The sequence below is a fragment of the Oncorhynchus tshawytscha genome, unplaced genomic scaffold (genome assembly GCF_018296145.1).
Source record: "Oncorhynchus tshawytscha isolate Ot180627B unplaced genomic scaffold, Otsh_v2.0 Un_scaffold_9311_pilon_pilon, whole genome shotgun sequence".
NCBI classification, from domain to species: Eukaryota; Metazoa; Chordata; class Actinopteri; order Salmoniformes; family Salmonidae; genus Oncorhynchus; species Oncorhynchus tshawytscha.
In genome coordinates this window covers 50,009-65,273 of record NW_024609770.1, presented here as the reverse complement: position 1 = coordinate 65,273, position 15,265 = coordinate 50,009, and the positions used below count along the sequence as shown (strand labels likewise).

General features: G+C 45.4%; 1 protein-coding gene across 8 annotated transcripts in view; it reads right to left on the bottom strand.

Annotated features, from left to right (window-relative positions):
- The window catches only part of slc35f3b (solute carrier family 35 member F3b), a 90,153-nt gene extending 87,737 nt beyond the window's left edge, over positions 1 to 2,416 (bottom strand). For 6 of the 8 annotated variants that reach the window (XM_042317804.1, XM_042317807.1, XM_042317806.1 and 3 more), the window contains exon 1: positions 2,057 to 2,411. In XM_042317804.1, coding sequence (XP_042173738.1) covers positions 2,057 to 2,132 — 76 coding nt within the window. In that variant the 5' untranslated portion in view covers positions 2,133 to 2,411. Of the gene's footprint in view, positions 1 to 2,056 lie in introns of all 8 variants that reach the window. The other 2 variants (XM_042317810.1, XM_042317811.1) reach the window with 2 other exon arrangements.
- Positions 2,417 to 15,265: the final 12,849 nt, after the last annotated feature.

Sequence of the window (15,265 nt, the reverse complement as noted above, 5' to 3'; positions counted from 1 at the left end):
GTTTACTGGTAGGGTTATAAAGGTTTACTACCTGTTTACTGGTAGGGTTCATAAAGGTTTACTACCTGTTTACTGGTAAGGTTCATAAAGGTTTACTACCTGTTTACTGGTAGGGTTCATAAAGGTTTACTACCTGTTTACTGGTAGGGTTCATAAAGGTTTACTACCTGTTTACTGGTAGGGTTATAAAGGTTTACTAGCTGTTTACTGGTAGGGTTCATAAAGGTTTACTACCTGTTTACTGGTAGGGTTCATAAAGGTTTACTACCTGTTTACTGGTAGGGTTCATAAAGGTTTACTACCTGTTTACTGGTAAGGTTATAAAGGTTTACTACCTGTTTACTGGTAAGGTTCATAAAGGTTTACTACCTGTTTACTGGTAGGGTTATAAAGGTTTACTACCTGTTTACTGGTAAGGTTATAAAGGTTTACTACCTGTTTACTGGTAGGGTTATAAATGTTTACTACCTGTTTACTGGTAGGGTTATAAAGGTGTACTACCTGTTTACTGGTAAGGTTCATAAAGGTTTACTACCTGTTTACTGGTAGGGTTCATAAAGGTTTACTACCTGTTTACTGGTAAGGTTCATAAAGGTTTACTACCTGTTTACTGGTAGGGTTCATAAAGGTTTACTACCTGTTTACTGGTAGGGTTATAAAGGTTTACTACCTGTTTACTGGTAGGGTTCATAAAGGTTTACTACCTGTTTACTGGTAGGGTTCATAAAGGTTTACTACCTGTTTACTGGTAAGGTTCATAAAGGTTTACTACCAGTTTACTGGTAAGGTTCATAAAGGTTTACTACCTGTTTACTGGTAGGGTTCATAAAGGTTTACTACCTGTTTACTGGTAGGGTTATAAAGGTTTACTACCTGTTTACTGGTAGGGTTATAAAGGTTTACTACCTGTTTACTGGTAGGGTTATAAAGGTTTACTACCTGTTTACTGGTAGGGTTCATAAAGTTTTACATCTTTGAAGTTGTTTGTGGTGAGTATCAAAGCCAATTACACATTTTCAAAATGCCGCTTAAGCCACGTGTGGTCTCGGTGTGTTCGTTTCAGGGACCAGTCAGAATGGTTAGAATGTGTTTGTGTTCTAGAAATCGTTGGGGAGGGACTCAGATCCAGAGTCACTGGGCCGGAGCAAGGAGTTTGGATAGCCAGACAACCATTTTCATCCCATTGGGCCTGTCAATTTAAAGATATTGTGTGTGTGTGTGTGTGTGTGTGTGTGTGTGTGTGTGTGTGTGTGTGTGTGTGTGTGTGTGTGTGTGTGTGTGTGGCGGGGTGTCGGTCCCTGCCCTGTTCTGCTACAATAACAGCTTCATGCTCCCCCATGCACTTACTCATGATGGACAAGCAGCACAACACTTCAATGGCCCGATGCATTTTGCAGGACAAAACTACTTTTTGGCCATACATCTGTTGTCTGATTTGCATTTTACAGGTTCGCCAAATAATTTTTGGGGGTGTTATTATAATTAGTGACGATTATGCAGATGATGTTGGGGAGAAATGAATTCTTAACTACATTTTTGAAAGTTGCAGAACGAAATACAGTCTGGCTTTTAAACAATACAGCGAAAGAAGAGATTGTTCGAACAAATGACTGTAACAACATTATCTCCCATCATGATCTAGACATTTTTCCAGGGTAGTAAATGTGTAATTAGAAGCGTTGATGGTCTATTAAGATAAAGTCTTCCCGAACGCATCCCTAATTGCCGTGAAGGGGGTTCATTCCGTTGGTAATCAGAAGCGTTTTGGCACGCAACGGTACATTTATAAAAGTTCATCGGTGCCTCAAAGCGGATAACTCTTTCACCAACACCATTCATCACCCCTGACTGACCCAAGTTTCTCTGCCACAGTCACACAACACCAAACGTATAGGCTATACCTATCTTCTGGTTGATTTACAAGCCTAACCTTGGACACTACAACATGTAGGTTTCAAGGGTGAATGTGAAATAGGCTACACATATGAGGTAGACGAATACCAAATCAGGCTTTAAACAAGACCGAGGTCAAGTCACAGAACGGAGTTCTCCCTACCTTTGACTTTCGTTAAGGTGAGCACCGGGCTGTTGCAAGCGGACAGCGGGGCAACCCTGGCCGAATGTTTCTTCATAGTGATGAGCTCGGAAAGGCTGAGCTCTCCCCTCTTCGGCTACATCCCTGAATCTGGTGGGGTACCGGCTATGGGACTTTTGATGCTTCTTGTCTTTACTCTTCTCTAAACCTCAGCAGTTTTCCGCTACCTCTCTCGTCCTCTCTCGGCTCCGCAGTCTTTCGCTACCTCTCGTGCATCCACCTTCGGCCCCTCCGTTCCTCAACTCTCCCTCAGTCGTTTATTTCTTCTTCTGATTCGATTCCCCTCCCTCATTCCCTCCCTCCCTTCCCCGGTTCTGCAGTATCCCGCCAGCGCGTGAGGCTGGGCTCTCTCTCTCTCTCTCTCTCTCTTCACATGTTAAACAGTAGAGGCAATTGCTGCAATTTGCTACGTCACGCGTACCGTAGGCATCCACCATCTCCCTCACTTGTATTATCTCTCCCCCCCGGGCCCCTCTGTACGTCCCGAGCCAGACGTGCCGTGCCCGCTGCCAACCCACCAGACCCCCCGAAGCGCGGTTCCCGGGGGCAGGTGGTTGGTGACTCAGAACGGGTTGCAGCTTGGAGATGTGAGGAAGGATCGATCACGGCGGGCAGCGGTGTAACTGCTGTACATTCGAGTGGCAGGGATCTGATGAGACTGGGGCTGATGTAGAGGGAAAATATACTGTAGCCTATCCGTCCTATTCAAGGGTTATATGAAGACACAAGGCTTGCATGGGGAGGCAGTTTTCCTTCTCAATAGAAAGTCTTGGAAAAATGCCATTTTCGCCAAGCTGGTCTCAGAGCATTTCCTATTATTCTGTATGTAAATCTAGGACACTTAATTTAGTATGGTATTTTACGTTTCGTATGGTTTGTATTAATTTGTGATGTCCATCAACAATTTCGTATTATATGTTACGAATTACAATTCGTATTATATGTTACGAATTTGCAAAATGTACAATCAATATGCTACGAATTTGCCAAACATACTATATGTTACGAATTTGCTAAATGTACAATCAATATGCTACGAATTTGCCAAACATACTATATGTTACGAATTCTAGCTAGGTGGCTAGGAGGTGAACGTTAGCTACCTGGCTAATGTTAGCTGGGGTTAGGGGTTAGGGTTAAGATTAGGGTTAGGTTAAAGGGTTAAGTTTAGGGGAAGGGTTTGCTAACATGCAAAGTAGCTCAAAAGTAGTAAGTAGTTGAAAAGTTGCTAATTAGCTAAAATTGTCTGTGATGAGATTTGAACTGACAACCTTTGGGTAGTTAGACGTTCGTGGTAAACTCCCGACCAACCACCCTACTTTCATTTTTGCCCTAAGTAGCCATCTGTCTTATCTTAATCATGCCAAACATTACACATCATACTAATTTGAGTGTCCCAGATTTACATTTAATATGTTACGTTGAGTCTATGAGACCAGGCTGTTTACGCAGCACATTTTATCCAGTACACTGATTTTACAGTGTGAGAAAATAAAAGCACATTATACTGATTTATATTGTCCCTCTGGAATTGGTTTGTCTTTTGCTCTGGTTGAAAAATACACCTGCCATTCTAACATTGTGTTATTACTAGTAGTAGGATCTATTGAAGTTGACAAAGAAGCATTTTGTTTACAAGGCATTGCCTAAATAGCATTGCCTAAATAGCAACACCTTATAAATCAAATCAATCAAATTGTACTTAGCCCATATTCAACTTTAGAATCTAAGTTTGAATATTATCCTTGTTGTTCCTCAACATGTTTGATCAATACCCTGCTGATAACCACTCCACCACCACCCATTATCTTTCATAATGCTCTTCCTAAACCCACTGGAGGATACGATGACTGACACACACAACTCACAACAACTGACACACATCACTCACAACGACAGACACACACACCATTCACAACGACAGACACACACATCATTCACAACGACAGACACACACCATTCACAACGACAGACACACACACCATTCACAACGACAGACACACACATCATTCACAACGACTGACATGCATCATTCTCCCCAGGGCAGGTAGAAGTACTGAATGGCAGCGCTGACCAACTGACTGAGGATAACCTGTGTGTGTGTGTGTGTGTGTGTGTGTGTGTGGTGTGTGTGTGTGTGTGTGTGTGTGTGTGTGTGTGGTGTGTGTGTGTGTGTGTGTGTGTGTGTGTGTGTGTTGTGTGTGTGTGTGTGTGTGTGTGTGTGTGTGTGTGTGTGTGTGTGTGTGTGTGTGTGTGTGTGTGTGTGTGTGTGTGTGTGTGTGTGTGTGTGTGTGTGTGTGTGTGTGTGTGTGTGTGTGTGTGTGTGTGTGTGTGTGTGTGTGTGTGTGTGTGTGTGTGTGTGTGTGTGTGTGTGTGTGTGTGTGTGTGTGTGTGTGTGTGTGTGTGTGTGTATGTGTGTGTGTGTCTGTGTGTGTGTGCTCTTCTCATATTAGTTCCCCCATGTAACTATAATGTTACATTCCAATAGAGACCCTCAAACTCCCCCCCAGAAAGGTTGTACTGACGACCTGTCTGTGTGTGTGCGGCCATGTGTGTATGGTTGTGTGTGTGGCTATGTGTGTATGGTTGTGTGTGTGGCTATGTGTGTATGGTTGTGTGTGTGGCTATGTGTGTATGGGTGTGTGTGTGGCTATGTGTGTATGGTTGTGTGTGTGTGGCTATGTGTGTATGGTTGTGTGTGTGGCTATGTGTGTATGGGTGTGTGTGTGGCTATGTGTGTATGGGTGTGTGTGTGTGTGGCTATGTGTGTATGGTTGTGTGTGTGTGTGGCTATGTGTGTATGGTTGTGTGTGTGTGTGGCTATGTGTGTATGGTTGTGTGTCTGTGTGCACGTGTGTGTGCTCCGGTGCGTGCACGTGTGTAAAATCTGTTGGGGGAGTGTGTACATGACTAAAAGAAGCCACTCTGAATAATTCACTGGCTAGACTCTTCCTCTTCACTAGATTCTACAGGCTCATATCCCCTGATCTGATAACTAGGACAAGGTGTTGAACAGGCTAGGATCCCCTGATCTGATAACTAGGACAAGGTGTTGTACAGGCTAGGATCCCCTGATCTGATAACTAGGACAAGGTGTTGTACAGGCTAGGATCCCCTGATCTGATAACTAGGACAAGGTGTTGTACAGGCTAGGATCCCCTGATCTGATAACTAGGACAAGGGGTTGAACAGGCTAGAATACCCTGATCTGATAACTAGGACAAGGTGTTGTACAGGCTAGGATCCCCTGATCTGATAACTAGGACAAGGTGTTGAACAGGCTAGAATACCCTGATCTGATAACTAGGACAAGGTGTTGTACAGGCTAGGATCCCCTGATCTGATAACTAGGACAAGGGGTTGAACAGGCTAGAATACCCTGATCTGATAACTAGGACAAGGTGTTGTACAGGCTAGGATCCCCTGATCTGATAACTAGGACAAGGTGTTGTACAGGCTCATATCCCCTGATCTGATAACTAGGACAAGGGGTTGAACAGGCTAGAATACCCTGATCTGATAACTAGGACAAGGGGTTGAACAGGCTAGGATCCCCTGATCTGATAACTAGGACAAGGTGTTGTACAGGCTCATATCCCCTGATCTGATAACTAGGACAAGGTGTTGTACAGGCTATGATCCCCTGATCTGATAACTAGGACAAGGTGTTGTACAGGCTAGGATCCCCTGATCTGATAACTAGGACAAGGGGTTGTGTCCCAAATGGCACCCTATATTCCTCAAATTCAAATCTGGACCTTGAAGCTCGATCCATAGATTTGTTTAATTCATCCCTTCTTCCCCCTATGGGCCCTGGTCGAAAGTAGTGCTCTATATAGGGAACAGAATGCCATTTGGGACAGAGATACGCAGAACTCTACAAAAACACACCAGACACTCTAACCCCCCCTTCCCCAATCCTCTCTCTCCCAACTCACTTACCTTGGAACCCAGAATCAAATCTCATGTGTCCTAACATTTACTTGAGAGACTGTCACTAGACACAAAGTTTTCACCAAGTGCTAGGCTCGAGGTTCAAGGAAATGAATGTCTCGCTCTACTAACTATTGTAACTACTGTTCACTGTTGCCTTTCTTACACACCCTTTCACCATTTCACCATTTCCTACACCACCGGAAAAGAGTCCTTAGTGCATGAAGAGCATGTTCTTTTCCAAACCCAAACCCTCTTCCCCCAGTCCTCTCTTCCCCCAGTCCTCTCCTCCCCCAGTCCCCTCTTCCCCCAGTCCTCTCTTCCCCCAGTCCCCTCTTCCCCCAGTCCTCTCCTCCCCCAGTCCCCGCTTCCCCCAGTCCTCTCTTCCCCCAGTCCTCTCTTCCCCCAGTCCTCTCCTCCCCCAGTCCCCTCTTCCCCCAGTCCCCTCTTCCCCCAGTCCCCCCAGTCCTCTCTTCCCCCAGTCCCCTCTTCCCCCAGTCCCCTCTTCCCCCAGTCCCCTCTTCCCCCAGTCCTCTCTTCCCCCAGTCCTCTCTTCCACAGTCCTCTCTTCCCCCAGTCCTCTCCTCCCCCAGTCCTCTCCTCCCCCAGTCCTCTCTTCCACAGTCCTCTCTTCCCCCAGTCCTCTCCTCCCCCCCAGTCCTCTCTTCCCCCAGTCCTCTCCTCCCCCAGTCCTCTCTTCCCCCAGTCCTCTCCTCCCCCAGTCCTCTCCTCCCCCAGTCCTCTCTTCCCCCAGTCTTCTCTTCCCCCAGTCCTCTCTTCCACAGTCCTCTCTTCCCCCAGTCCTCTCCTCCCCCAGTCCTCTCTTCCCCAGTCCCCTCTTCCCCCAGTCCCCTCTTGCCCCAGTCTTCTCTTCCCCATCTTCTCTTCCCCAGTCCTCTCTTCCCCCTCTCTTCCCCCAGTCCTCTCTTCCACAGTCCTCTCTTCCCCCAGTCCTCTCCTCCCCCAGTCCTCTCTTCCCCCAGTCCTCTCTTCCACAGTCCTCTCTTCCCCCAGTCCTCTCCTCCCCAGTCCTCTCTTCCCCCAGTCCTCTCTTCCACAGTCCTCTCTTCCCCCAGTTCTCTCCTCCCCAGTCCTCTCCTCCCCCAGTCCTCTCTTCCCCCAGTCCTCTCTTCCCCCAGTCCTCTCCTCCCCTAGGCCTCTCTTCCCCCAGTCCTCTCTTCCCCCAGTCCTCTCTTCCCCCCAGTCCTCTCTTCCCCCAGTCCTCTCTTCCCCCAGTCCCTTCCCCCAGTCCCCTCTTGCCCCAGTCTTCTCTTCCCCATATTCTCTTCCCCCAGTCCTCTCTTCCCCCAGTCCTCTCTTCCCCATCTTCTCTTCCCCCAGTCCCCTCTTCCCCCAGTCCCCTTTCCCCCAGTCCCCTCTTCCCCCCCAGTCCTCTCTTCCCCCAGTCCCCTCTTCCCCAGTCCTCTCTTCCCCCAGTCCCCTCTTCCCCCAGTCCCCTCTTCCCCAAGTCCTCTCTTCCCCCAGTCCCCTCTTCCCCCAGTCCTCTCTTCCCCCAGTCCTCTCTTTACCAGTTGTTCCCACTAATATAATTGATTGGACAGTTTCTACCATTTTCCATGCTCCCCGTGCGTCAGTGTCAGGGTCTGTGTTTGGGTTAGAGGGAAGAGACAGAAACAGAGGATGAGAGCTGATGGATGCGGAGATAGAGAGAGGGAAAGGGGGAGGTGAGAGGGAAAGAGAGAGGGAGGGAGAGAGAAAAAGAGGGAGTAGGATGAGGAGAGAGAGAGGGAGAGGGGAGAGAAATGTGAGAGGGAAAGAGAGAGAGTGGGAGATAGATGAGGAGAGAGAGAGGGAGTGGGGGGAGAAATGTGAGAGAGAGGAAGAGAGAGAGAGAAAAAGAGGGAGGGGGAGAAAGAAAGAGAGAGAGAGAGAGAGAGAGAGAGAGAGAAAGAGATGGAAGAGAGACAGGGAGAGAAAGAAAGAGAGAGAGAAAGAGAGGGAAGAGAGACAGGGAGAGAAAGAAAGAGGTGATTACTACAGAAAAGAGTGTGAGAGAGGTGATGGAAGAGAGAGAGAGGGAGAGAGATCTGCACAGGATGTTTGATGGATAATGTAAACACACTATAAACACCGTCACGAACCAATAAGAGAGAGTCACTCACGTCATCATCCTGCAGGCTACAGGTTTGGCATGTCGGGATGTTATTGTGTGTGTGCTTGCGTGCATGTGCGTCTGCATTCAGTGTCTGCATTCATGCTCATGCCTGCATGTGTGTCTGCGTTCATGCTCATGCCTGCATGTGTGTGGAAAAACTGATCCTGCACTGTGTTTTTCACAGAAAGACCCCATTAGAAAACAGCCAAGAGCTTTTATATAGAACAGTGTTAATCTGGTCGAGCTAGACCCTGTTTACACCCAAACACCATTACAGTAGCAGGGTGAATGGGCTGTACAACAGATTACAGACTCCTGCTATAGACTAGCATTCTCCACAGCATTTAGACTCATATACAATACATCATTGACTTGTAAAACAGTGTGTAACTGTTTCACATGCAATAGCTCAGATCGTGTAAAGATCAATATAAAAGCTGGGCTGCGTCTCAAATGCCACCCTATTCCCTATAAATTGCACTACTTTTGACCAGGCCCCATTGCGCTCTGCTCAAAAGTAGTGTACTAGCTAGGGAATGGGGTCCCTTTGGGATGCAGCCCCGTCGAGCATCATGTCTTGTTAATTTCATTAAAAGGGACTAGTGATTGCTGTAATTGGTTTTCTCCATGCAGCTTCACTCCCAGGGGTGTTTTGTGAGGTCATTAATACAATCAGAAACCAGCTCTCTCTCCGACGGGACAGACAGACTGACAGACAGACAGACAGACAGACAGACAGACAGACAGACAGACAGGCTGACAGACAGACAGACAGACAGACAGACAGATTGACAGACACAGACAGACAGACAGACTGTTGCCTACCAAGAATACATTTAACTTCCCCTCTCATTTCTATGAGCTATAATGTCTTACCCTTACCTACATGTACAAATGAGCTCAACTAACCTGTACCCCCACACATTGACTCAGTACCACCCTGTATATACCCTCATTATTGTTATGTTATTGTGTTACTTTGTATTATTTTTTTACTTTAGTTTATTTAGTAAATATTTTCTTAACTCTATTTCTTGAACAACATTGTTGGTTAAGGGCTTTGTAAGTAAGCATTTCATGGTAAGGTTGTATTCTGCCTACGTGAAAAATAACATTTAAATGATTTGATGATGAAGTATGTGCGTGTGTGTGTGTGTGCGTGTGTGTGTGTGTATTGCCTCCATGTGTTGTGTGTTGCCTCCGTAAATAACATCTCACTCTCCCTCTGATCTCAGTCCTATTCCTGTGAGCCCTGGTTGGGCTGGAGAAGTTGACGTTAATCAGAAAGGAGGAAGCTGTCAGGAGTTATAGAAGTTATCACTCACTGAGGACTCTGAATCTCTCTCTCTCTCTCTCTCTCTTTCTCTCTGTCTCTTTCTCTCTCTCTCTCTCTCTCTCTCTGTCTCTCTCTGTCTCTCTCTCTCTCTCTCTCTCTCTCTCTCTCTCTCTCTCTCTCAATTCAAGGGCTTTATTGGCATGGGAAACGTGTTAACATTGCCAAAGCAAGTGAGGTAGATAATATATAAAGTGAAATATACAATTAAAATGAACAGTAAACATTACACATACAGAAGTTTCAAAACAATAAAGACATTACAAATGTCATATTATGTATATATACAGTGTTTTAATAATGTACAAATGGTTAAAGGACACAAGATAAAATAAATAAGCATAAATATGGGTTGTATTTACAATGGTGTGTGTTCTTCACTGGTTGCCCTTTTCCCGTGGCAACAGGTCACAAATCTTGCTGTTGTGATGGCACACTGTGGAATTTCACCCAGTAGATATGGGAGTTTATCAAAATTGGATTTGTTTTCGAATTCTTTGTGGATCTGTGTAATCTGAGGGAAATATGTCTCTCTAATATGGTCATACATTGGGCAGGAGGTTAGGAAGTGCAACTCAGTTTCCACCTCATTTTGTGGGCAGTGAGCACATAGCCTGTCTTCTCTTGAGAGCCATGTCTGCCTACGGCGGCCTTTCTCAATAGCAAGGCTATGCTCACTGAGTCTGTACATAGTCAAAGCTTTCCTTAAGTTTGGGTCAGTCACAGTGGTCAGGTATTCTGCCACTGTGTACTCTCTGTTTAGGGCCAAGTAGCATTCTAGTTTGCTCTGTTTTTTTGTTAATTCTTTCCAATGTGTCAAGTAATTATCTTCTTGTTTTCTCATGATTTGGTTGGGTCTAATTGTGCTGCTGTCCTGGGGCTCTGTAGGGTGTGTTTGTGTTTGTGAACAGAGCCCCAGGACCAGCTTGCTTAGGGGACCCTTCTCCATGTTCATCTCTCTGTAGGTGATGGCTTTGTTATGGAAGATTTGGGAATCGCTTCCTTTTAGGTGGTTATAGAATTTAACGGCTCTTTTCTAGATTTTGATAATTAGTGGGTATCGGCCTAATTCTGCTCTGCATGCATTATTTGGTGTTCTACGTTGTACACGGAGGATATGTTTTGCAGAATTCTGCGTGCAGAGTCTCAATTTGGTGTTTGTCCCATTTTGTGAAGTCTTGGTTGGTGAGTGGGCCCCAGACCTCACAACCATAAAGGGCAATGGGCTCTATGACTGATTCAAGTATTTTTAGCCAAATCCTAATTGGTATGTTGAAATTTATGTTCCTTTTGATGGCATAGAATGCCCTTCTTGACTTGTCTCTCAGATCGTTCACAGCTTTGTGGAAGTTACCTGTGGCGCTGATGTTTAGGCCAAGGTATGTATAGTTTTTTGTATGCTCTAGGGCAACAGTGTCTAGATGGAATTTGTATTTGTGGTCCTGGTGACTGGACCTTTTTTGGAACACCATTATTTTGGTCTTACTGAGATTTACTCTCAGGGCCCAGGTCTGACAGAATCTGTGCAGAAGATCTAGGTGCTGCTGTAGGCCCTCCTTGGTTGGTGACAGAAGCACCAGATCATCAGCAAACAGCAGACATTTGACTTCGGATTCTAGTAGGGTGAGGCCGGGTGCTGCAGACTTTTCTAGTGCCCGCGCCAATTCGTTGATATACATGTTGAAGAGGGTGGGGCTTAAGCTGCATCCCTGTCTCACCCCACGACCCTGTGTGAAGAAATTTGTGTGTTTTTTGCCCATTTTAACCGCACACTTGTTGTTTGTGTACATGGATTTTATAATGTCGTATGTTTATCCCCCAACACCACTTTCCATCCGTTTGTATAGCAGACCCTCATGCCAAATTGAGTCGAAGGCTTTTTTGAAATCAACAAAGCATGAGAAGACTTTGCCTTTGTTTTGGTTTGTTTGGTTGTCAATTAGGGTGTGCAGGGTGAATACATGGTCTGTTGTACGGTAATTTGGTAAAAAGCCAATTTGACATTTGCTCAGTACATTGTTTTCATTGAGGAAATGTACGAGTCTGCTGTTAATGATAATGCAGAGGATTTTCCCAAGGTTACTGTTGATGCATATTCCACGGTAGTTATTGGGGTCAAATTTGTCTCCACTTTTGTGGATTGGGGTGATCAGTCATTGGTTCCAAATATTGGGAAAGATGCCAGAGCTAAGGATGATGTTAAAGAGTTTTAGTATAGCCAATTGGTATTTGTTGTCTGTATATTTGATCATTTCATTGAGGATACCATCAACACCACAGGCCTTTTTGGGTTGGAGGGTTTTTATTTTGTCCTGTAACTCATTCAATGTAATTGGAGAATCCAGTGGGTTCTGGTAGTCTTTAATAGTTGATTCTAAGACCTGTATTTGATCATGTATATGTTTTTGCTCTTTATTCTTTGTTATAGAGCCAAAAAGATTGGAGAAGTGGTTTACTCATACATCTCCATTTTGGATAGATAATTCTTCGTGTTGTTGTTTGTTTAGTGTTTTCCAATTTTCCCAGAAGTGGTTAGAGTCTATGGATTCTTCAATTACATTGAGCTGATTTCTGACGTGCTGTTCCTTCTTTTTCCGTAGTGTATTTCTGTATTGTTTTAGTGATTCACCATAGTGAAGGCGTAGACTCAGATTTTCCTGGTCTCTATGTTTTTGGTTGGACAGGTTTCTCAATTTCTTTCTTAGATTTTTGCATTCTTCATCAAACCATTTGTTATTGTTGTTCATTTTCTTCGGTTTTCTATTTGAGATTTTTAGATTTGATAGGGAAGCTGAGAGGTCAAATATACTGTTGAGATTTTCTACTGCCAAGTTTACACCTTCACTATTACAGTGGAACGTTTTACCCAGGAAATTGTCTAAAAGGGATTGAATTTGTTGTTGCCTAATTGTTTTTTGGTAGGTTTCCAAACTGCATTCCTTCCATCTATAGCATTTCTTAATGTTACTCAGTTCCTTTGGCTTTGATGCCTCATGATTGAGTATTGCTCTGTTTAAGTAGACTGTGATTTTGCTGTGGTCTGATAGGGGTGTCAGTGTGCTGACTGTGAATGCTCTGAGAGACTCTGGGTTGAGGTCAGTGATAAAGTAGTCTACAGTACTACTGCCAAGAGATGAGCTATATGTCTACCTACCATAGGAGTCCCCTCGAAGCCTACCATTGACTATGTACATACCCAGCGTGCGACAGAGCTGCAGGAGTTGTGACCTGTTTTTGTTGGTTATGTTGTCATAGTTGTGCCTAGGGGGGCATATGTGGGAGGGAATGCTGTCACCTCCAGGCAGGTGTTTGTCCCCCTGTGTGCTGAGGGTGTCAGGTTCTTGTCCGGTTCTGGCATTTAGGTCGCCACAGACTAGTACATGTCCCTGGGCCTGGAAATGATTGATTTCCCCCTCCCAGGATGGAGAAGCTGTCTTCATTAAAGTATGGGGATTCTAGTGGGGGATATAGGTAGCACACAGGAGGACATTTTTCTCTGTTAGGATAATTTCCTTTTGAATTTCTAGCCAAATGTAGAATGTTCCTGTTTTGATTAATTTAACGGAGTGAGTTAGGTCTGCTCTATACCAAATTAGCATACCCCCTGAGTCCCTTCCCTGTTTCACACCTGGTAGTTTGGTGGATTGGACTACCAGCTCTCTGTAACCTAGAGGGCAACCAGTGGGTCCGTCTCCTCTTCCCTGGTTTCTTGCAGTATGACAATGTCTGTATTACCGATTTCTTTGGTGAAGTCCGGGTTCCTGCTCTTTAGGCCAAAGGCAGATGACCTCAGGCCTTGGATATTCCAGGATAATATAGTGAAGGCTTTTTGTTCCAGAGAGTGTCCAATGTTGTTGGTCGTGGTTTGGCCTCAGGCCAGTAAGTGTGAGCAGAGCCTCTCTCTCTCTCTCTCTCTCTCTGTCTCTCTCTCTCTCTGTCTCCCTCTCTCTCTCTCTCTCTCTCTCTCTCTCTCTCTCTCTCTCTCTCTCTCTCTCTCTCTCTCTCTCTCTCTCTCTCTCTCTCTCTCTCTCTCTCTCTCTCTCTCTCTCTCTCTCTCTCTCTCTCTCTCTGTCTCTCTCTCTCTCTCTCTCTCTCTCTCTCTCTCTCTCTCTCTCTCTCTCTCTCTCTCTCTCTCTCTGTCTCTCTCTCTCTCTCTCTGTCTCTCTCTCTCTCTCTCTCTCTCTCTCTCTCTCTCTGTCTCTCTCTCTCTCTCTCTCTCTCTCTCTCTCTCTCTCTGTCTCTCTCTCTCTCTCTCTCTCTCTCTCTCTCTCTCTCTCTCTGTCTCTCTCTCTCTCTCTCTCTCTCTCTCTCACTCTCTCTCTCTCTCTCTCTCTCTCTCTCTCTCTCTCTCTCTGTCTCTCTCTCTCTCTCTCTCTCTCTCTCTCTCTCTCTCTCTCTCTCTCTCTCTCTCTCTCTCTCTCTCTCTCTCTCTCTCTCTCTCTCTCTCTCTCTCTCTCTCTCTCTCTCTCTCTCTCTCTCTCTCTCTCTCTCTCTCTCTCTCTCTCTCTCTCTCTCTCTCTCTCTCTCTCTCTCTCTCTCTCTCTCTGTCTCTCTCTCTCTCTCTCTCTCTCTCTCTCTCTCTCTCTCTCTCTCTCTCTCTCTCTCTCTCTCAGTAGATATAAACAGGTGTTATTAAGGGCTGTGCTGCTCTTGAGTCCCAGTGAGAGCGAGACAGCTCCACTCCCAGCCAGGTCTCTAATGAGCTCTCTGGATGCTTCACAAAATGTTGAGAGGATTATACGTGAACATAAACTGAACATAAACACCTCTCCCAGGCCAACACCTCTCCCCATTGGCTATGTCCCTGCCGCCTGACCAAGACCAGGACCCACAGGGGGCTGGCGCCCAGATAAAGGGAGTCAGAAGGGAATGTTCTCTGGCTGGAACTAATAGGTTTCAAATCCTCCCACGGTGATAGTGTGAAATAGTCAGGAATGAAAGGCTATTATCTTTCTACTTCCATGTCTAGGACAGCGATGTGATTCAACTGTATGGGCAAATATATGTGCATTTAAAGGGGCAATCTGCCGTTCAAACCACAATAGCAGTCACCCGCCACTGTTGAACAGCAGAGGGATCTGGCTGGAGAAACGTAACCACTCAAATTCCTAGACAGAGCTATGGATGCAAGGACTGACCTTCCATGATATCAAAATGATCGTTTCTAAGGCTTTTTGAGGCTATACAGTGTTTGTTTACAATTACATTGTTTACAAACAATAGAGTAAAACAATATTTTGGGTTCTGATGAGGAATGAAACTACAAGCTCATTAGGCTGCAGTTCTGTTCTTTGACAATCAAAAGGTATATATCAGACACGTTCAAAGGAAAACAAATAGATGGACTGTACCAATCTCAGATTGCCCCTTGCCTAGCCATGCCTAGCTAACTTGTAGTTAACATGTCATTTATTGAAACATTTTATACTATAGCATTTATGTCTCATTTGTTGACAGCAACTACAGGTGCTGATATGATGTGTATTCATCAGGGAGAATGTAGTAATGTTGTCCGGTAGAGTTACAGTAGATGAGGTAGCGTTGACCTGGAAAAACAGGTCACTTCCCATAGTCTGCCTTGTGAGGCTAATAACCACGGATGAAAAGTAAAAGCTCTTCTTATATTGTCATCCTCTCGCCGTCTCGGAATAGTGCTTGAAAAGGATGCTGAGGCAAGGAGGAGGAGGGAAAACAACAGGGGAGTGTGGGGAGGGGGAGTGGGGGGTGAGTGTTGAGGTGTGTGTGTGTGTGTGTGTAGTCACCTGGAGGCTTGTGTGTGGATGGGTTT